Genomic DNA, 21,988 nt, shown 5'->3' on the forward strand with positions numbered 1-21,988 from the left:
GGACTGTTCCCGCAGTCTGTTACTAGAACATGGAAGACAGAGGTTCAATTTTCAAGTCTGTCCAGGGTTCTCAGTATAGCTAAGAAGCACTTGCACCAAATAAGCTTTTAAGTTTTTTCTTTTATTTCACACAAATTCTTCCATATACCTCTAACATGTAGGTAGACACTATATTTATGCAAGCCAGTAAATAAAAAAATCTGTCCAGCAAACATTTTGCACAAAGGATCTATTCATATCCATCAGCTGTCACTAGATTTATTGCCTTACAAATTGCTTCTTAGTTTAATTACTAATGTCTTTACAAAGTAATTCTTTTACTCTCTTTAATTGTATGTTAAAATGCCATACACTAGTATATTCATGCAAACATATGGGAAGTTTACCTTATTTTAAGCAACACAGCTGTTGTGTAGACAAAGAGGTACATGAGATGCTCCAATTGAATTACCTACCTTGTGCACACATTCAAGGTCAAATGGTTCATATCATCTTTGTCATCCTTTACATCAACATTCAAGTCAAAAGCTTCTTGTTTTCGCACAGATCTGAGCTTCTGATCAGCGTATTTTGTGTTGTAAATAACATTGAGCTGTGGATTGAATATAGAGACATTATAGGACATATGCAAAACAAATCTATGGAGTTAAGACACTAACAGTAGAATGCCAGAGGTATGATCATATGAGACAGGATATATGACCTTGTATCTGACAGTTGGACACAAGATCCCAAGGGCAATCTCTGAAAGATATATTTTCTGAACATTTTGTTATGCAGCCCAAACCAAAAACCAATGCAATTAGCTGGACACATCTGAGTCAAACACAAAGTAGCTCTAGGAAAATGGGCAATTTATCTTCCTAGTTGCTTTCTGCTGGTTTATAATGTGTGCAGCTACTTCCTGACAGTATGAAATGGGATGAATGAAGGCAAACTTCAGAGACTGACACCCACTGGGTTAAAAAAAAAAAAAAAAAAGGCTGGAAATAAAAGAGCAAGAGCAAATACATAGCATATGTACAGAATTTGTCTTCAGTTTTCATGTCACAGCATTCATACACTCAAAACAGATGAGGAATAGCACGTCACTCCACCCTTGAAATAATGTAGTTTTTATGCACTAAGAAGTTTCATCACCTGTTTCATCTGTGGAAAGACAAAGCTATACTCACTCTGCTTCAAAGACAGAGCTCTTGCCCTTTCTGCTCAATGAGTGCCAAGCTCTGTTAAGTGAGCCAAGTAAGAAAGTATGACAGGATGTTCAATAGAGGACAGTAACAATATAAACAGGTTCATCTATTAAGCACAGTTTAAAGAGTTTCCAGTTCTTTTAGCATAGATTGTGCATAAAATGCTTGAAGCAGTGGTAGAAGACTGGTAAAACCAGAAGCTCTTAGAGGTGGTGTGAATAACTGGGGAACAGCCTGATTATCTCAACAACCTATAAAATTACCACTGCCAACAGCCAAAGCAGAAATGCTGGAGCTGAAATTGAAGAACAAATAACTCTCATGTTATCAGTTATGACAGAAAATTATGTATAAAAAAAAAAAAAAAAGGCTGTACTGCCTACAGAATTGAACCTGATGAGGTAAAGAAACAGTTGAATTGTTACTTGCAGTAGTTCTTTAAAACTGCATTGGTACTAGACTGGAGGATGAAAAATGTGACAGCAATTCTTAAAAGAGTACTAGAGGTCTACAGAACAGCAGATTTTACGTAAACTCAGTATCTGTATCAGAAAACACAGCGGAAATTACACAAGTAAATGTGACACTTTTAAGAATACCTGTTGCTATCAGTTACCCTAATTAAGCAAAAAAACATGGACAGAGCTCCACCTGGATGTTCCTGGATGTTACGCAGGCACATAGCTGGTTAGGAAGATAACTAACCAAAGATACCAAAACAAAAGAAGATGCCAAGGGTTAAAAGGCTGTTAAAAGGTGAGAATGGAGGGTACAAGTACACAAAAGGAGTGAAGTCCTAAAGCAATCTGTGCTGGATGACCACTGTCTTTAATTGATGTAGAAAACGAGGTGAATGTTGATGCAGTAAAGTTTGCTGATCATGCTAATTCATTTGAGGCAGCAAAGATAAGGATTACTGCAAAGAGTTGCAGAATAAAAGAATTTTTATGTACATAATGGGCTTCCAACCAATTACTTACTACTTACTTGCTTATCTATGAAAATATCATCTCAGTGTTCAGCGGTCATCAAAAATATCAAATAAAATGTTGAAAAAGAAATAAACAAAGGCTAGGAACATCATAATGACACACTATAAAGCCAAGGTGAAGCTTCTGTACTCCAAGAAAGATATGGTATTATTTCAAAAGGCACAGATAAATTTGACTAAGCTGATCAAAGGCAGAGAATAATTTCCATTTAAGAGATGGTAAAATACATGACAACTCTTCAGCCATAAGTTGGAAGGACACGGTTAAGGGTCTAGAGAATAGTGACCATCATGGGAAAGATGAATAGGAAACAGTTTTTTCATGCAACACAAGATTAAATTGTGGAATTCCTTCCCACAGGATGCAGTAGGTGTTAAACTGTACAAGAGTTCAAGGGCAAAATAGGTAACTTCATGGAATCCCACTGAGATTTTCTATGCCTAAAGAAACTATCTCCAGACAAAGATCTCAAATAATACAAGGTAAGAGGTAGAAAAGACAATCAGGTAACATATGTCATTATCTTGTTCTTACACTCCCACCTAAGCATCCATCTCTGGCTATTGTGGAAAACAAAACATTGGGCAGGACTGGGCTTTGCTCTGCCCCAAGACAGTTCCTCTTATACCTACTCTCCAAATAAATGAACTATGGGGAGCAGATTCAAGAGGAGGAAAAGGTAGCACTTCTTCATGCACTACACCATTAGCTGTACAACTACTAGCTACAAAAAGCTGTGGTTGTCAAAAACTTAGAAAGATTCAAAAAGTAATGCATTTATGGAAGAAAAATCTATTGAAGAAAAATCTACCAAGCCAGAGATGGCACAAAGATGACCTGTGGATTGGGAAGGCCCCACAACACAGACTGGTAAAGGACAGAAGGGTATACCAGTGAAATATCACTCCACATTTGCCCTGTTCTAATAACCTTCATTGGTCACTGTGGGATAAATAATGAAAAATACCAGTTGTCCCAGTGCATCCGCTCTAACGTACTCATGTTTTTATAGCCAAAAAAGACATAAAAAGTGAAATTTATCTTTAAGAAGACATTCTAAGGTGCTTTAGACTGATCAACACCCCATGTGATGTTGATGGTAACTGCAGTATCCCTTTGCTATGGTACACACACAGGACATCACCTCTGACAGAGGACAAGAGAAGAGGTTGGTGACTCAGAACTTCATTGAGATGAATCAGAAAGCTCAACTTTCAAAACCCTAGAATGACAAAATCAAATATAAGAAACTATGAAAATATTTATTATCAAAGATTAGTTGATATTTATTTGACAGAACTGTGATTTTCAACGATGATGAAAGTTTTCATACAGTTTTCACAGATAAATAATCATTACATGTTCCCTCAGTCATCAAGATGGCAGAGGGAACTTTGTTTTTGTACAAAAATAATCAGAGTATGGCTCAAATAATTCCCCTCTCAAGACCCCAGTATGCACTTTGCTTGGCTAAAGAAAAGGGAGCGAAGAGGGCTTCTGGAAAATTATATTCCCTTTTCAACAGTTTCTGGCAGCAAAAGGAAAACTGTCAGTCCAAATTTAAAGGCATGACGAGGGTTGTCCAAGTTATAGGATAGAAAGTCAGTGCAAATGGATGAGTTTTAATTTCTCATCTTTGTTTTTGTTACTACATCCCTCGCTCCTTGATATGAAAGTTATGTTCTTTCTTTCTTTCAGTCTACACATATCTGTATTCCTGTCAACCTGCCCAGCATTCCTGAATTTATCACGCTGTGTGAGTGAAGAGACAATTCTGTACAGACACTCAGAACAGCAGTGGTGTAACAGCGAAGATTTATCTATACAACTGCTCTGCAGAAGAAGACACTACCAAGGAGAAAGCCAGCTTAGAAGCCTGCCAGTTAAAGGCATGCAGAAAATTTGGTAAAAAGACAAGCTGGCAGCACCTCAGCGATTTGTCATCACAGAAAAAAAGTTGTTTCAACTTTTGCCAGAAAAAGCTAATGAATGGGAACTTACTGCCAAAGCAGGATGTCTGAAACTACATACTGAACAGGTCAATCAGCTAGTATTTTCTTGGAGTGAGTTATTGCTGTTACGGTCTGACTTTCTTTTCCTGACTTCTCATGACAATGAAGGGAAAATGTTTTTCACAACAGAGTTTAATTAAAGCCTCCTCCTTTATACACTGTTATTTTGGGGACAGAAGGCTATTAAACAGAAACTAGCATTAAATCAACAAAACAAGCAACTGCATTTCATCTTAACCCCTTTAAAAAAAGGGACTGCCAAAGCTAAATGCAGAATTGATCCACTCTTGTCACTCTGCAACCAGTCCTGGTGAGGGGCCCAAGAAAAGAAATTTGAAATTTTCTGCGTGAAAGAAGTCCTTGTAACAGTCTCTGATCCAAGCAACAACATTAGGTTTCAAAAACATTAATCATTTATATTACTCTAATCAATGTCTCTTTATTTTTTGTTCAGCTAGCTTCATAAATGTGCTTGACAGGGTATGAATTCAATGAAATCGTCTCCAATTATTTTCCTATCCCTTTTTGACTGGTTAGTTCACAGTGTATCTTTTTTGAATAAGATCTAGTCCTTTGCCTAAGCCTAGTAAAAATATGGTGAGTGGAAAAAACAGTCAGTGCTTTTCAGTAACGAGTAACAGGTGATCCTCAGTTTTCTTCTCACTCCCTTCCTCTACCAAAGACACAGACTATGTCTACCCTCTGCCATGTGAGAACTGCTGGTTTAGCTCTCATACATGCGAGTCCAGGTTTATTCTGAAAAAGGATGGATGAGAGGAGCGATGCCAGCCAGCAGTTCCTGCCATGGAGCAGAGGGAGATGTAAGATCCTCTCCAGACTGCTCTCTCTATCTGACCAGGTGATCAAGGGGATCTTGCTCACTTTGTCCATATCCATCCTCCTCAAGCCTGCCAGACCTGCCCTTGATGCTAGTCTTGGATTTCAGTGGCAACCTCCTTCATCCCAGAAGGCATGGGCCATGCCACATTTTTGAGGCATTTGCCAAGCTCAGTTCACAGTGGCTCCAGACAGTGAAGAGACATTTCTTCCAAGACTTTCAGCAGACCACCTAGATCACTTTTTCGACTCCTTTATTTTTAGGACCCTTGCATATACCCTAACCCTACAACCATCCTCTCCTTCCCCTTGCAGGGTAAGTGCCCTAGGACATCCCAAGTTTATACTCACATAATGAAGGGATAAGCTAGGAGATTCTGTTGACAACAGGACCACAAAACTAAGTACGGTGTCTGCTTTTGCAGTTGCACTTTTATAAATACATTTTATGAGATCCTGCAGGGTCAAGAGTGAAGGCACTGCCAACTCATATACACAGACAAAAAGCTTTTTTTTTTTCTAAGAAACTATTCTGTTGGGAAAGCAGCCTTTTCCATTAATGGACCAACTCTTGTGTTTTCTGATAATTAAATGAATTACTGTTTTGACATGCTACATTTGGCCAGCAAGTCAAATCCCAGAACAGTGAATCTCACCACTGTACTTTGGCGGGCCTGAGACAATGAAACCCAGCTGAAGAAATGCGATCACAATGTCATATGCTATCTGATTTATTAAATGAAACCCAGATCTAGCTTGTGTCTGGGAAAAGGAGAAATCTCATTCAAATGGCATCAGTGTACTTTTTATTTTAGAATACCAGACCTGCCAAAGGAAGCAGAAGGAAAGAATTGGTCCCAGCTAAGAAAAGTTTTTGGAGAAACTACTCCAGCGTGTTAAGTACAATATTTTGAATCAAGTCACACTATTTCTGCCCCAAAGCTGCAAAGCAAAAAAGGCAACAGCACAGTGACCTGAATGAAGATGGTAACCTGGTGCTGGGTCCTGAACACCAGTTATTTGGGATTATGTTTGCATGCTCATGCAACAAACCAGAAACTTGAACCATGGTGCTATACACCCTCAAGGAGCCCACTAACCACTGGGTTAACTGCTAACTATTGTAGGTGGAAGAGCTCAGCTTGGTCCTTATCAGACATGCTGATTTGGATGTGTGATTCACCTCCTGGCAAAAACTTAATTGGAACCAATGCTTCCACAAAAGGCACTCATTTCAACAAATTAGTCTTTTCCAGCAAGAAACAATTCACTGAAAGGTTTCTGATCAGCTTTTATGACAAAACTAACATCAGGGAGTATTTCTCAACAATTATTAGTTAAGTAATCTTAACTGTTCTGGAGCCCTGCTCTGTTACACTACACACACAATTTGAAATGACAGATGTGTAAATGCTGTCCTGCTGAGATGTTCATTCCTATTTTGGCCTAATGGCCTGAATCTAAGATACCTGCCAGAACTTCTGAACTCTTCGGAACACATCATTTGCACTTCAGGGAATGAATAAACATGGGTATGGGTTTATGGTGCTGTGGGTTTTGCAAAACGGTGCAGAATGAATGAGGTATAGCTCCAGCTGCTGGTCATTGCTGATAGGTAGTCATGGCTTCTTTATGAATGGCAAATACGCTTTTGGATGAAAGACAACCATCAGCGTGCCTTTTTGCTTTCCAGATGCATAGGAACACTGAAGTGAAAGTTGGACAGGAAAGGACTTGAGATGGAATCTAACCAGGCACAAAACCTTGAGATCATTAAAGGTGACCTGTGTTCAGCTTTCCCAGGTATGAGTAGAAGGAGTCCAGTAGGAACTCTGCCCTGTTTTGTGCTAGACTCAGCAACTGTAAGTTTATCTATTTACTTGTAATAGAGCAATTCTGTCATGCTCAGAGACTAACATTCATGCACTATCTGTAGTTTTTCAAAGGTCTTCTCTTTCACCCATGTGGTTCCAAGCCTTCATCACAGATCATACAATGGGGAAAAACAGACCCATTAGTCAAGATCATGTCAGATCCAATACAGCCTTCTTCTCTTATGGTATTTCTCATTAGGTTAGGGAAAATTTCGAAGGCAAAATTTGTTCAGAACATAATCTGTTATGTGGAAAGAGCAAGCAGCTGAAATGCATAAAACGCCTATTTACGGTTTGCTAATTTTAAAATACAGTATGTGCTGACCCCAGCTTAATTTGTTTAAATATAAGTAAAGATGTTTGAAGTTATACCACTAAAACAGCCTTCTGCAGCACTGGCAGAGAGGGGATCATTATACCTCCTTCCACTCTTTGCCATGTCCTCCTGATGTCTTGCCATTTTGGCTAATGCTAAGCACGTACTATTGGCAGTTTGCAGGATCCTTTGATTCTTTTATACTACTTCAGAGCAGCATAAAAATTGCTGGCAAACCTGGCTGTAATACCTTTTTTTTATTTTTAGCTTTTCCACTGTTGTTGCATTCTACTTCAACAAAATCAAAATAATTCTAATAGCTAGTAGCATGCTCATGCTGTCCATGGGCCTTTTTTTACCATGGCCTTTGTGACTGACAAAGTACCCCTGCATTTCCGCAGGAAGACAGGGTCATTTTGATATGACTGTGATCCACAAAGTGCTCCAAAACTGTCAATCATCCAACAGCACTTAAAAGGGCCAGCCATTCAGCATACACAATTACGTGAATATGCACATTCACATAACATTAGGGTCACAGCATTTCTCAAGAAGGAAAGTGCTTTGGTATTGGTTTAAGACATTTCAGAAGACTGTTCTTACTGACATATTTAATAAAGCTTCCAAAATAGATACCTTCTTTTTAGAGAGTGTATCTTTAGATAAAATAACTGCATACCTGAAAGACAGCAAACCCGCTTCCCTCCGCTGAAACTGTAACTGTCATTGGTTGCACAGGGGGAATCTAAAAGAAAGACAGATGAGCAAAACAGTATTTTCAAAACACTTGCAGGCAGCAGGCTTTACAAAGGCATTTCTCGCTTTCTACAGTACCTCCTTGGTCTGAAGCAGGAAGCGGTTTTGAGTACCAATGGAAAATACTTCTGGAGTTTTCAAAGAAGGCGCTGTCACTGTTACATTCATCTCTGTTTTGTGTGCAGTGGTGAGCGCTGCAAATAGACTCAAGGCTTGCAGAGCTACTACAGTGTCCTGTTGAGAGAAATAAATATTTCAGTGTTAAACAGAAGAACTCTGCACAGTGAACTGTATGGGCCATGCCTGTAAGAGTTCATGCTTCCTTCTTGCTCCTTTTGTTGACTATACTGGAGTCTTCATACACCTACATCCACATCTCCACTGGGATTCCACTGGCGTGAAGGATCCCAGTGCAGAAGAGGGACAACAACACAGGGCAATGATTAGACACCATGACTTGCAATGGAGAATGTGGTGGGAGCCAGCGAAGGGAGCTTCGTGCAAGCTATACGGAAGACCCAACACCCTGATAGACATAACAGTCAGAATCAGGCACCATCCAGACTGAGGAGAAAGCTAGTGAAGGAAGTAATGATTCTGCTGTTTTACAGACATATGCAATGATGAAGCATTAAATATCCAGTACTTCACAGCAATTTTTCAGGATACCTTGATGACTGAAGCAAAAGCTATACATCTGAAAAACTACCAATATTTATTTTAAAAAGGATAATATGTTTATAAACATATATATGTATATATAATTCTCTTTTATTTATCTTTATGTCTGATTGCAGTCTTAATTTTCCAGGTTTTGAACATAAGAGTCAGTTTTTGAGCAATTGGTTCAGCATGGCTTAGTGGATGAGAATTTTAACATTACAGTATTTGACATGCTATTTTCTGAAGAAAAAAAATACAAAATCAACTATGCATTTCTAATATTTTTCTGAGATTTTTGCAGTTTGTATACTTTCATATTGGAGTGAAAGAAGTTACAGCAACCTATCAGATTTACATATCTGATCAATCTTATAGATCTAAAGAGCTGCAAGATCTTGTTGGAGAATCCCATTTTAAACATCTGAAAGTAGCAACAAGCCTACCCTTACCTAAATTGTGGAGATCAAAGGATACCTTGAAGTTCCCTTTCCAAGTCCTTAAATTTGTCACATTTCCATTTCTTTCCTTTAATTCAGTCAGCGTTCAAGATGTTAACATAAAACTCTTAACATAAAAGTTAGGAAATAGGATCTCAGGCCAGACGCATAGGACCCTCTTGCTCAACAACAAAAGGCTTTACATAATTTGTGTATATCTGCACTCACATGTATGTTATTTGTTGTATGGCTTGTATTCCTGTATATACATGAAATATACATAATTTCATGTCCCAACATTGAAAGCATTATAAAGCAAAAAATCTCCATGGCAAATTCATGGTAAGTTATACCAGGTACACAAATTACAGTGTGTTATGATACCCAGACTTATAATATATCACACATGCAATTGATTACTTTCTTCCTTATTGTTTAACAATATATTAAGTTTCTAATATAATAAACCCATGCAAGAAAACACTCCAAACATTTTTAAAGCAATCTTAGCAGTTAAAAAAAAAAAAGTATGGGGTCATTTCCACAAATTAAACAAGGCATCCACAGAGACATTTAGAGTAATTTTGAAATCAAAATAGTTTAGATTATAGAAAAACAAAAGGATTAAATTCATTTTTTAATTTCACCCTCAGGGGCAAATGATACACTGCTAGAGTTTCAAACTTTCAAGTAAAAACAATTTCTGGAGAATTAGAGGAAAGCTCTTCCAACAATTCAGTATTTCAATCAGTCTCTTCAAATAATAAGCAACAATTAACACATTAGGAAAATACTAGAACCTCCGGGGAGCCAGGCTGGTTCTTAAATTACATTTTATTTAATAGAACTATTTTCTTTCAGATTAATACTGACATATGAAAATAAGGAAGAATAGCCTGTACAGAATGGTACCAAGCAGTATGATGATGTGTGACATTTTATTGTGACCAGCATTTGTAGTTAATTTAAAAGCAAGTTTAAAGTAATGCAATCCAAAGTAATATAAATTTTCTGGATGCCAGCACAGCTTACAAGATGTGGTTTCAATAACACAGAAACCTCCTGGAGATAACGAAGATCTTCCAAATTTCATGGCCCATCAAAATTCTGTGTAATAATGAGGACACAGCATATTATGAAGTTCAGACCAACTGCCAACAAAGGCACTAGGTTAGGCTGTTCCTCTAAAACCCATTCCCCTGTCTTATCTTAGCGAATAGCCTTTCAGGAGTTTGTAGACCCACATATGGAAAGAATAGAAAGATGTTTCTCTCCTTGGAAGAAACATAAGCACAGATATTTATCACACTTGCTTGGAAAGTCTGAACAACTCTTTTTTCCACAGGCATCACTTCTTCTTAACTTAACATCTTTGGGTTTTAGTATTTTAAACAATCAAGGTGATCCTTTAATTCTGTTGTGTTTTTTTTTTATATATTATTATTATTATTATTATACTTGCCAAATTACTAAAATTGGTAGTCTAGGTTTAAGATGCCAATCCTGCAAAGAATGCAAATATGCGTGTAACCAAGGCTGTTACAGCAAAACAAAACTCAGTAATCACTATTTAAAAACAAAACAGTAATAGCTATTTAAAAAAAAAATATATATATATATGTATATAGTGCTTATTCACAAAGTACTACAAAGCATCTTGAGCAAGATATTACCTGAGTAGAAGAAAATCCTCCCAGATGATTTCTTTGCTGACTTAACCACTTCATAATAGGGATCCCCTCTTCTAACCTGTCTTGATGAAAGTGTGACAGCAAAGCATATGCTGCAAGTTCGATATCAATGGACCGTGGCTGCCATGAATCAGACATCTCAGAAGCGGGTGTTATCCAGAAACGAAATTCTCCTGAAAAATAAACCAAAATAACCCCAGATTCACAGACTGAAGTCTTTGGACTTCTGGGAAAGATTTATTTAAGAGTTAACTTCCGCTTACATACTGGATTTAGCAGTGTTCTTTAAAATTATGTGAATTTAAAATTAAGTGAATTAAGTGAATTGCATGTCCAGTAAAGGACTAATTTAAGCACTTCCTCAGAGGTTGCTGAATATAGGTACAAAGAAAGCTGGAGTCCAAATAGTCACTCCCACTGATTTCAGTGAACTTTACCGTGTGAACCCTTCCTGTTGTGAGCCTGAAGTAAATGAGCCCTTGTAGAAAAGCCACCTCATTGCTGGGGTACCCACTAGAGAAAGAACTTCAAACATTATGACTGCCCACTAGGACTTGTCTCTGAGTGAAGCGCAAATCCCCCCTTCCCAAAAGTGACTGACTGAAAAGCCTAACACAGTAAAGATGGAAGGACACTCTAGAGGCTCAGGTTCTAGTCTAGAACATGAATTCCTTCAGGTTTTTCAAGAGGATAGTTACTATTTTCAACCCAAAGCTTTGATATACTATGCGCCATATGGTCTGTTCTTCCACCAAAACAGGAAACAAAACTCAGTCATGTTGAACTCAGAAGAGGCTAAATGTGATCAGATGACTGGTCACTACAGAAAGTGCAATACACCTCCATACCAGCTCATGGGAAGTCCAATCCTTCATCTCTTCATTCCAATACTGATTTCAACTAACCACCCACAAGGATCTTACAACCGACAAGTAATGTTCTTTGACAGCATCATGGTACTCCCATCAAGGCTGCTGTACTTAAAACTGGAAGGCCTAGATTTGCTGTGAATTGTCATTCATTTATGGACACTTTTCATTAAAGCTTTCCAGAAGTTCCTAGTCTGTTATATATGCCAAGCTCAAAATATATCTGAATCCAGAAGATTCTCTTTAATTCCATATGCAGCTGTAAATATATGACAGATATTTTTCAAATTGAAGAATGTCCATCTATACAAATGTTGAAGACTATTGTGCAATACCTTGGTGTTCTGCTCTCTCATTCAGTATACTCAGGGCTTCCTTGGCTTTTGTACTTTTGGCCCATGACAATGCATATGTCACAAGTGCCAAGGTATAATTATCCGAAATACCTTCTTGTAATTTATCTTCTAGATAGTTTGTAGCACTCTTGATAACATAAGCATGCTGAAAATGAAGATCACATTGAAGAATATACGATTAATAAAATACATATTACAACATAAAGGAAAAACTTGTAGAGGAATAGAAGCATTACTATCTTCAAGCAACCAAATACTGAAAATCTCTTTCAGAGTCACAGACATGAACCCCAGAGGCAAACCTTTTGATCTGGCACTTTTATGAACATGAGTAATCTCAATTAAATCAACTGAATGACTTAACATCTCTAAGGATAGTTCCCCCTGTAAATTGCTTTTTAAATTCTTGGACTGAAGACATGATAATATTCTTGCTAAAAGCAATTGTCTTTAGATTTTGCAAAGGTACACAAAATTGGATGGCCTCACAGCACAACTTTGTATTGTCTTAAGTAGTAAGCCAAAGTACAGGCAAGTTTTACCAAATCAGGTTAAGTTTTGTCTCTACTCAGATGTTCCTCTATTTCTTTACACTACCAGGTGTTTGCCAGGCAGTATGACAGTTTATGAAGTATTTCAGGAACTATAAATTCCATTTATGAGTTCCAATACCTGTTTATCTGAGAACCCTAGAAGGGATGACATGACGTACGCTGTGAGAGTGACTGGATTATTGGTGCCTCCTTGGAGGTCACTGTGTAACACTTTGCCAGGCTCCTGAAATTCTCCATTTAATTTCTGATGCCGGACAATCCATTTAGCTGTATCCATGAGTACATCTTGGTCAATATCTATGAATGGATGAGCTTGAAGGAAACATCTTAATACAAATGCTGATAACCTTGGGGAAAAGGTTAATTAAATAGGACAAAATTAGCAACATCTTACAGCTTCTGCTAACATGACGTAAGAATATAGTGAGGTATTCTATACACACCTTTAAGCACAGAGGAAACTACATGCTTCAACCAGACAAGAAAGTAGACTAAGCTTAATCCACAAAAAATGAAGCTATTTCCTTGTTCCTAAAGATAATCCCTTTTGCAGCTGTTATGTTTCAAAAATAAGCACCGAATATAGGCTCCAAGACTCTGTTTATCTTTGTTTATCCAAGTCTCTTCCAGCATTTGTTTAACTTTATTCAAATGTTTCTCTCCTGCCTTCTGTTGCACGGCTAAAGTGGCAAAGGCATAGTTAACAGTAATGCAGTTATAAGTGTGATGGTAGTTATCACAATTATCCCTGCAATGACATCATCGAAACAACCCTTGTTTAATTCGTCAATAATCTGAAGTTCTGCTTTGACTCCTTTCTTTGCTAAATGCTTATTCACGTAACCTGTCACCGCACCATGTAAGTGCCAGGGTTGCCAATGGAGATAAATTATCTTCATTTTACAGTCCATCAGTACCTAGTCTAAGATAAACCCCAATGAAGTCAAAGAAAGATGCTCACTGACTCCAGATGAGGGACTGGATCAGCGGCAGAGTAATTGGAACAGTTCTATTTGAAGTTGGCTGAAGCACATAAGTACATTTAAACTAACCAAATGTGGATTAGCTAAACAAAGTGCTGGAACTTGTCTCTATCTATTTATCTATCTAGCTTCCACTACTATGCTTACTATAAGTTTCTTATAGTTTCTTATAATGTTTCTTAAGGTGAAATTCAGCACTGAAAAGAGTTTTACAGTCTCAGAAAAGGAGGTGTATTAAGATGCAAGCAGGACAATTTTTTTTATATTTATTTTTTTTTATCATCAGTAGCTCTGTTCACCCCACAGGGAATGTCTCATAGAATCCTCAGCCTCCAGTATGGAGAAAACTGAAAATCTATTTGAAGCAATGACGATGACTGAGCCCTAAATGGTTTCAGTCAACTGCAAGAATAAGCTATGCCATTATTGTTGTTCTTCCTTCAAGGAAAGCAACAGAAAAAAACTTTCAGACCAAGCTCTGGGTTCTCTGTGGAGTCACCTATACAGCACTTAAAGTAGTTCCACTTCCTTATGTCTTTATACATAATACATACATACATACATACATCTTTATACTAGAGGAGTAACGGTGAGTCTATGACGCTTTTGCCTGCTAGGGAAGAATCTCCTAGATACTGGTTCTTAAGCAGGCAGAATCAGTATGCTCTGTTGTTCAAAATCCTTAGAGCAATTGGACAGATGAGACACATCTATATTACTAAGTCTGACATCCTCAGAATTTGCTTCTGGCTACTGAAGACATCTAGTGCCAATTAAGTTGTAGCTAGACCAGTGAAACCCACTACTTTCCAAACCAGGGTTGCTGAATGCAAGTGCTGCATGGGCATGGACCTTGCAGTGCGTTAACTCCTGGACCAGGTGCAGGAATAACTGAAAAGGTGTTAAGAGGGTGTCAGGGTCTGGAAGGCTGACAGGAACTATGCTAATAATTAAACGGTAACGGGAATTAAATTCCTGGGTACAGGAATATGCCTGGGCACTTTCTTAACATACTAGTAAATATGTCGCACTAGAGAATAAAACTGGAGTGTGTTTCAACCACTTAACAGCTCTGGATACCCGAGAGCCTGCAGCAGTGATTTAAACATCCAATCACCATTCTGCTTTTGCACAGTTAGCCACATTTCACTCTTTGTTGTAGCAAGAAGCCAAGCTCTGAGTAGCCTTAATTCACTTTTTTTCCAAAGCAGTTTTAAGTTTTCTCCATGCTGGTAAGCTGTCCTCTCCAACAGAACATCTCAAAGCATTTCATTCAGCTATTCCCATGGATAAAATAATTCATCATTTGTCTTTTGCAAAATTAAAAAGCCTTGCCCTAATAATGGCCTTGACAGCATGCTGTTCAGTGAAATGACCTTAGAGTTGGCCTAAACACCTAATGAAAACCAGGCAGAGGGCTAATACAGCTGGAAACTTTTACCAGCCTCACAAAAAATTTTAGTCTTAGGGAAAATATCTCAAATACTCAAATTCCAAAGTCAATCTGGCAGAACTACTTACCATGTGCTCCCAGAGGGATCTTCATTTCCAAAGGCACTAAAAGAGCCATCTTCCCTCTGGAAAAGCAGCTCTCTTTGGTAACCTGCAGTGAAAGAGCAGAGACAGGTATTGAACACATGGGTTCCCGTACAAACCTCCTGCTGACATGAAGCAAGGCATTTTCTAAGGCTGTGGAGAGCAGTGCTTGAATAAATATTTCATAAAATATCTCCCAAATACATAGAAACATACAGAACAGTGCAGAAGACTACAAGAAAGTGGATCACTGTAACACAAAGGATCTATCTACAAAAATAGACCTAGGTGACTTCCATTCCCACTGGTCTGCCACCCAGACGGCACAGTACAAGGTAGAGACCTGTTCCCAAGTAACTCAGTGGCTCCAGCAGGACAGCAGTGAGTGCAGACCAGAGCAGCAGCTACAGAGCTCAGGTCACCAAAGTGCTGAGGCACTGAAATCATGCACCTAAAGAAATGCTCTATTTTCCCCAGCAAAACAGAGAAGCAAAAATTAAGTATTTTCCAACTGGAAGGGCATGGGCACAGCTACAAATGCTGCTGAAAAACAGACCCTTTCAGCAACTTGCTTTGGTCAAAGCTATCAAAGAAGCACACTGGAAGAGGCCTTTCTGAAAAAGAGTGAAACACTCAGCAGTAACCAAAAGGGCTTCCGGGGGGGGGGGGTACCTGGTTAAGCAGCATCCAAAGATTCCTCAGTATCCAGACCAAATGTAGCTTTCTCCTGACTGCTGAACATCTATCATAGAAGAGTCACAGAGGCTTACTAGTTGCTCATGACCAGCAGCAGTGTCCTTACTCAACAGCTGACTTCAGTGCAGAACCAGCATTTGTTAATGTTCCAAAGAAAGAGCTCCCTAAAATATGCTACTCACCATAGTCTCTGATTCGTAAAACCTTCCTTACCCTACATTTTGCTTGCCATTTGTGTGTCAAGAACAACAACCATATCTATTAATAGCATTTGACGAGATGCCTTTTTATCTCCCTCCCCCCCCCCCTTTTTTATTTCATGGCTGTACTATTTTGGCTATTATAATTAAGAAACAATATTCATTAGTTTAACACCTGACGTTCATACAGAATACCGAACCAGTCAGGCAGAAGAAAAAGCCTCAAGCAAGGTTTTATAAAGACATATGCATCATTAAGTCCTACAGAAAGGAAGGAGAGCAAATACTTGTTATCTTTACTAACAGGCCCTATAAGACCCATCCAGCTAAAACCATTACCTACAACATTTTCTTTGCTTTTATTGATAAAAGGATTTATCACTTGCTTACGTACTACCCTGAATACAGACACTGTGTGAACCACAACTGTAATTACTGAGGAACAAATGCCCTGGTCCCTCAGTCTTTGTTATGACATAAGATGAACTCAAGGTCTCTCTATTGAAGAGGAAATATAAATATATGAGCCTGTACTGCTACATTATACCAGTACGGCTTCCCCTGTAAACTATTACCCCAGTGGTATCAAGTTTAGTTTTTGTCTCTTTAGAAGTGTTTGAAATTACAACTTCCCACTTAAACATTTTTTAAATGTATTTAGCACAACAACACTGGTTAATTACATCATTAAAATGGGTGAATCCTCCCCAGACAGAGGAATTTGTCATCTCAGTTAGCGATCTTGAGAAGTCAAGAATTCTTAAGTAGGAGGAAAAAGGAATTAAGTGGCAAAAGCTGCTGTCAAAGTTTTAACCTCAAAATAACGTGCCACAAGGAACGCAAATATATGTATATATACAGATTACTTCCTCTTCAAAAATACCTGACTGCAAGGCCCAAAAGGTGAGGTCTTCTGTTTCTTCACAGAGCAGGCAATACACAGAAATAAGGATTATAGCCACCAGTGGTGTAAAAGCACTGAACTAAGACCAACAGCTTACAAATACTTCTGAGCAGCCATTGCACAAAAATAAATTTATCTCAGAATTTACTAGGATTGAGCAGGAATGGAAAGATGAGCAGAACCAGAAGAAGGACAGCTATTTCTTACACTCCCTTTGCTTTCTTCTTAACGCCAAGCCCCTTGCAGTCACGCAAAAATCTTCAAACACGAGTATCTAACACAGGGATGTCTGCAAAAATGCTGAAACAATAGATCTGAGGGCTGTGAACCCCCATGTTTGTTCCAATGGACACTCAATCAGACGTGAAAAATGATACTTCAAATGTCAACACATACAACTGGAAAGGCAAGGCAAAGAAGGATCCTATTATGAAGATGTACTCTAATACTCCCAGAGGACTGGCTGAAACCCAAAAGATGTAGGAGACTAGCGGAGCCAGGCTAAAAGAGGCGTACATCAGGATGGAAAGGACTTCAGAAATATGCGAAGGACTAAAAGGTCTTACATTTCAAACAGTTCGAAAATATTGTTCCAACTCAGTGCTTGCCCGTGTCTAGCACCAAAGTTTTCAGACCAACCAGTTTGTTGTTGGTTTGTTTTTTTTTAATTCTGAAGTGATTTCAAGCCAGGATCTATAATTTCCACAACTGAAATAGTTTTTTGTTTGTTTGTTTTTAAAGACAGCTATTTTGCATTGCCTTTGCTCTAGGTAAACAAAATCTGGTAAAAGAAAAGCAACTACTGCTAGCTATGTTTCCTTCCCACGATTAACATCTAATCTTAAAATTAGTATATTTATTTCAGATTATGAGGTCACTGTTTCAAATATTTAGTGGATTTTGACATATGAAATAAAGTCTGTTTTAAATTAAACTACATGACAATACTTTCAAAAATGGAGCTTATGAAAAGTTGCAACTCAAACTAAAGATAAAGTTCTTTACTAATGCGTTTAAATGAACCAGTGCAACAACTGAAATCAGTTGTAAAGATGAAGAAAAAAATGATGTTTAAATCACTGTTCTTTTTTATCTTAAGGTTACAAATATTTTATTTTTTATCTTAAAGTTACAAATATTTCCCTGTATTTTTCTTTGGCTACCACAGTGTTAAGAACATGTACCTAAACTCAAAAGCCTGGGAAAAATCTGAGTAACACAATGCTTTGCATATGAGTAACATTTAATCCTATAGCTTTCACTTGCTTTAAAATAACTTTTGTAAATCTCTTACTGGAAAACTTCAGGAAATTATGGCAGTACAACTCAATCTTCAAAGAGTGGTAGATTGCTTACACACTTCAGTGTAGCTGTTTACATAACATGTCTTTTTTCTTATTTTTCAACTAAACAGTGTAGTAGGAAGGGTTTAAAAAATGCATTTGACTAGTTTTGACACAAAATTGGGTTCTTGATGAAAGGAAAATTTATTTTGAAATGTGTTTTCTCCAAGGAAAATTTCAACATCATTAAAAAAAAAAAATCAGACTTACAGAGAGGAAAAAAAAATCTGAAAATATCATCATTCTGCCTTAGTAGGGGTGTAGCTCAGATGAGGATCATCTCATTCCTCTCTGTAAGCAACACTCAGCATGTTGGGTGCCACATGGTCAGGGTGGTATATCTCATATTCCATCTTACCCAGAAGGCACAAGAAAGCATGCTTCCTTGCACAGCTATGCTCAACACACTTGATGATGCCCTGAAGTATTTCAAGGTTAAATTATATAACCATTTCCAACTACAGTTTTCCAGTTTTTAATTTGCAGCACAGAGTTCAATTCTGACCAAGTCTAAAACTTGGATGGGCAAACACCAGTCACCTGAGCAAGCATCTTTCCTTGAGGTCTGCAAGGACATGGAAGGATGTGCATGCTGTCACTGAGGACAAATATAAACATGGGATGACTATGGGTCACTCTAACCACTGACTGGTTTTCACTTTCTCTGCCTAAAGCAGTGATCAGAAATGTTTGCTCACACATGGTTTTATTCAAGGAGAGATAGCAACCCCCCAAGGAAAGCTACATGAATTGCCTTCTAAAATGCAGTTTCCCTCTGAACAGCAGCTATATAAAAATTTTCAGAGTAAACTTGTCCTTGTAAATAAAATTGTTTGCTATTTAATTCTATCATCTCAGAAGAAAGAGAAGAAAGAAAAAGATGAGTTTTTCTTCCAGTCTGCACAACACAACAGAACAGGATTTCAAATACCAAATGCAAAGTCACAGACAGATTTTTAAAAATTCTTACTAGCAAAAGATAATATCTTTTTTTTAAGCATACACACCTTTTCTCATAAATGATACAGCTTTTGATTTAATATCCTCTCTCAGCTGCCCAGTTTTAGTGAGGTATTGCAAAATATATACATTTGGAGCAAAATTGATCATATTCTGTTCACCACAGCCATAAGGCATCTTAATCAATGATGACAAACCATTGATAGAAGGCCCGAGTAAATCACCTGAAAGATAAAATTAAAGTTTAATGCAAATAAATTTAGCCTTAAAGCAAATGAATGTATGCGTAACACATAAAGGGTAGTATCAGCTATACTGGGAGAAAACATGATACATTGGAAATGTATGTACTAAACACCACTAATCAGGCAGAAAACTTCATTAACCGCGTAAACAGTCTTCTCGTCAGCTTTTTGCCCACTGACCAATCTCCCCTCAGAGCTTTCCTGACCTTCCCAGCTACAGGATAATTTCAAACAGACACCGTTTTAAAAAGCCAAAAGTTATTTTCTCTAGGATAGTGTTACAGTAATTGCACATATTTCAAATGTCCTGTATTTCTATTCTCATCCAGGGTTATCAAAGCCTAGAAGTCACAAGGACCAACTATCAGCTGAGTTTTAAGTTGTATTCTACAGATAAGTAGAATTAAAACACAAAACTAGCAAAGTTTGCAGGACCTTCATTATTAAAATCTGACCCCCTCTCCAACTCTGAAAAAGGACAGTCAATATCATACCACTGTAAATGAAATAAACAAAATGAATAACACACTCCGTCTATACAGTCTTTTTATGTTTCATCCAATGCACAATGAAAAATGAATTTGAACTAATGATTCAGCCCAGAGCAGTTAAATCAAAATTAACGCAGTTCCTGAAAAAACTATAAAGCAACAACCATATAGGGCAAAGTCTTAGAAGATCTTTTAGTAGGAGATCTGAGAGAAGCTCTGTAAAATCCTGGTGTGTTAGCTCAGAACATCTACCCCACCCGGTCTACTTGACAGAGTTTAGTGCTTCCAGTAACTACTGGCAATTGCTCAGTTCTTTAAAAAGCACCTCTGACTGCAGTGCAGGAGGTACCAGCACCTGGATTATGAACACATGTTAAATTTGGTGACCATGCCATAATTTGCAAAATGATATTACATTTGCTAAACACTGCTAATGAAGACCCATCCTTCCACAACTATATGCAATACAGATACCCTACACTCTCAAAAGTAGTGGTAGTGGCATGCTGTACCTTCATGCTCTATCTTAGGTACTAGCTGAGTTCAGCAAAAGCCTAGTAGGCAACAAACTATTCTTAAAACAACAACAAAAAACAGCTGACCAACAAATAATAAAGATGGAAACAAAACAAAATAATCCTTACCAACTGCAGTGACCTGCACTCTCTCACTGCCACTTACAACATCAGAAGGAAAAGCGAAATCCAAAGTATTTGACACTGCTCGTGGTTTACTCCCAGTTAAATCCAAAAGGAGTGTCTGAGAATATGTCTGTTCCAATCCTTCAGCCTATCAAAAAAAAAAAAAAAAAAACAGAGAGGATTGTTGTAACTTCCAACAGTTTGCAGCTTTTTGGATTGGGACTATATGTTTACAGTGCTGAGACACCTGAAGCTCTGTTAGGTATTTTGCACTGCTTCCTAACACATCAAGAACTTGAGCTATTGGCCTGTCTGAAGTGACACAGAAAAACTATAAAAACCTGCCTCCACTATTTGCTTCTAGAGACCACATGTTAATTATAAAAATACGCCTACAAAATCAACTAAAGCATTTTTGATTCCAGTGAGCTCAATGCCAAGCACAGAGCTCCATGACCAAGCATATTACAAGGCCAGAAGTAGCCTTGAACATGAGCCAGCAAAGGGACCTTGTGGCAAAGGTAGACAGCTGCATCCTGTGATGCATCAGGGAAATCATTGCCAGCAGGCTGAGGAAGGTGATCCCCCACTCAGCACTGGTAAGACATCTGGAGTACTGGGTCCAGCTGTGGGCTCACCACAAGAAACATGGACAGACTGGAGTGAGTCCAGCCAACAGCCACAAAAACGATTAAATGCTTAGAGCATCTGTCATACAAGGAGAGGCAGAGAGCTAGGACTGCTCAGCCTGGAGAAGAGCAGATTCAAGAAGAATCTCAACAATGTATATAAACACCTGATTGGAGGGAGCAAAGAAGAAGGAGCCAGGCTCTTCTCAGAAATAGAGCCAGACTATTCTCAGTGATGCCCACTGGCAGAACAGGAGGCAATGGGTACAACTGAAATAAGGGAAATTCCATTCAAGTATTAAAAAAAATAAAAACATTGTAAGGGTATTCAAAGGCTAGAACAAATTGCTCAGACAGGCTGAGAAGTCTCCATCCTTGGGTATGTTCAAAACCTGACTGACAGGGTCCTGAACATGCTGCTGTAGTTGATCCTGCTCCGAGCAGGAAGGATGAACTACATGATCTCCAGAAGTCCTTTCTAAACTCAACACTTCTCTGATTCTATAATCTTTAGTAGTTAACTTAGGATGAGATTACAAGTGTCTATTGCCTTCTCCTTAAATGGAGCCTAACATGACTCAAATGGATAAACATCAGAGGTTAGGCAAATCTCATCCAAAAGCTTCTGGTTTATCAGAAAATCTGGGTGCTACATTTCCACCACTGGCACAATACAGAAATGTTCATAAAAAAACAGGCTTTGAACGAAGCCAGGTGCACTAAGAAATTTGTTGCATTTATTCATAATACAGTTACTTGGTCCACTCTTGGACCACTTGGTCCACAACAGGTTATGAAGCTACATGTGGC

At 38.1% G+C, this 21,988-nt stretch overlaps 1 protein-coding gene across 1 annotated transcript in view; it reads right to left on the reverse strand.

The window, feature by feature from the left end:
* CD109 (CD109 molecule) overlaps positions 1-21,988 on the reverse strand; it is an 80,788-nt gene that overhangs the window by 11,214 nt on the left and 47,586 nt on the right. The window contains exons 22-30 of the mRNA XM_084514911.1: positions 20,553-20,697; positions 19,220-19,396; positions 15,055-15,136; positions 12,669-12,897; positions 11,976-12,141; positions 10,754-10,944; positions 8,059-8,214; positions 7,904-7,969; positions 456-592 (exon numbers count right to left, since the gene is read on the reverse strand). Coding sequence (XP_084371037.1) covers positions 456-592; positions 7,904-7,969; positions 8,059-8,214; positions 10,754-10,944; positions 11,976-12,141; positions 12,669-12,897; positions 15,055-15,136; positions 19,220-19,396; positions 20,553-20,697 — 1,349 coding nt within the window. The remainder of the gene's footprint in view (positions 1-455; positions 593-7,903; positions 7,970-8,058; positions 8,215-10,753; positions 10,945-11,975; positions 12,142-12,668; positions 12,898-15,054; positions 15,137-19,219; positions 19,397-20,552; positions 20,698-21,988) is intronic.

This window comes from Aythya ferina (genome assembly GCF_964211825.1).
Source record: "Aythya ferina genome assembly, chromosome: 3".
In the NCBI taxonomy this organism is placed as follows: Eukaryota; Metazoa; Chordata; class Aves; order Anseriformes; family Anatidae; genus Aythya; species Aythya ferina.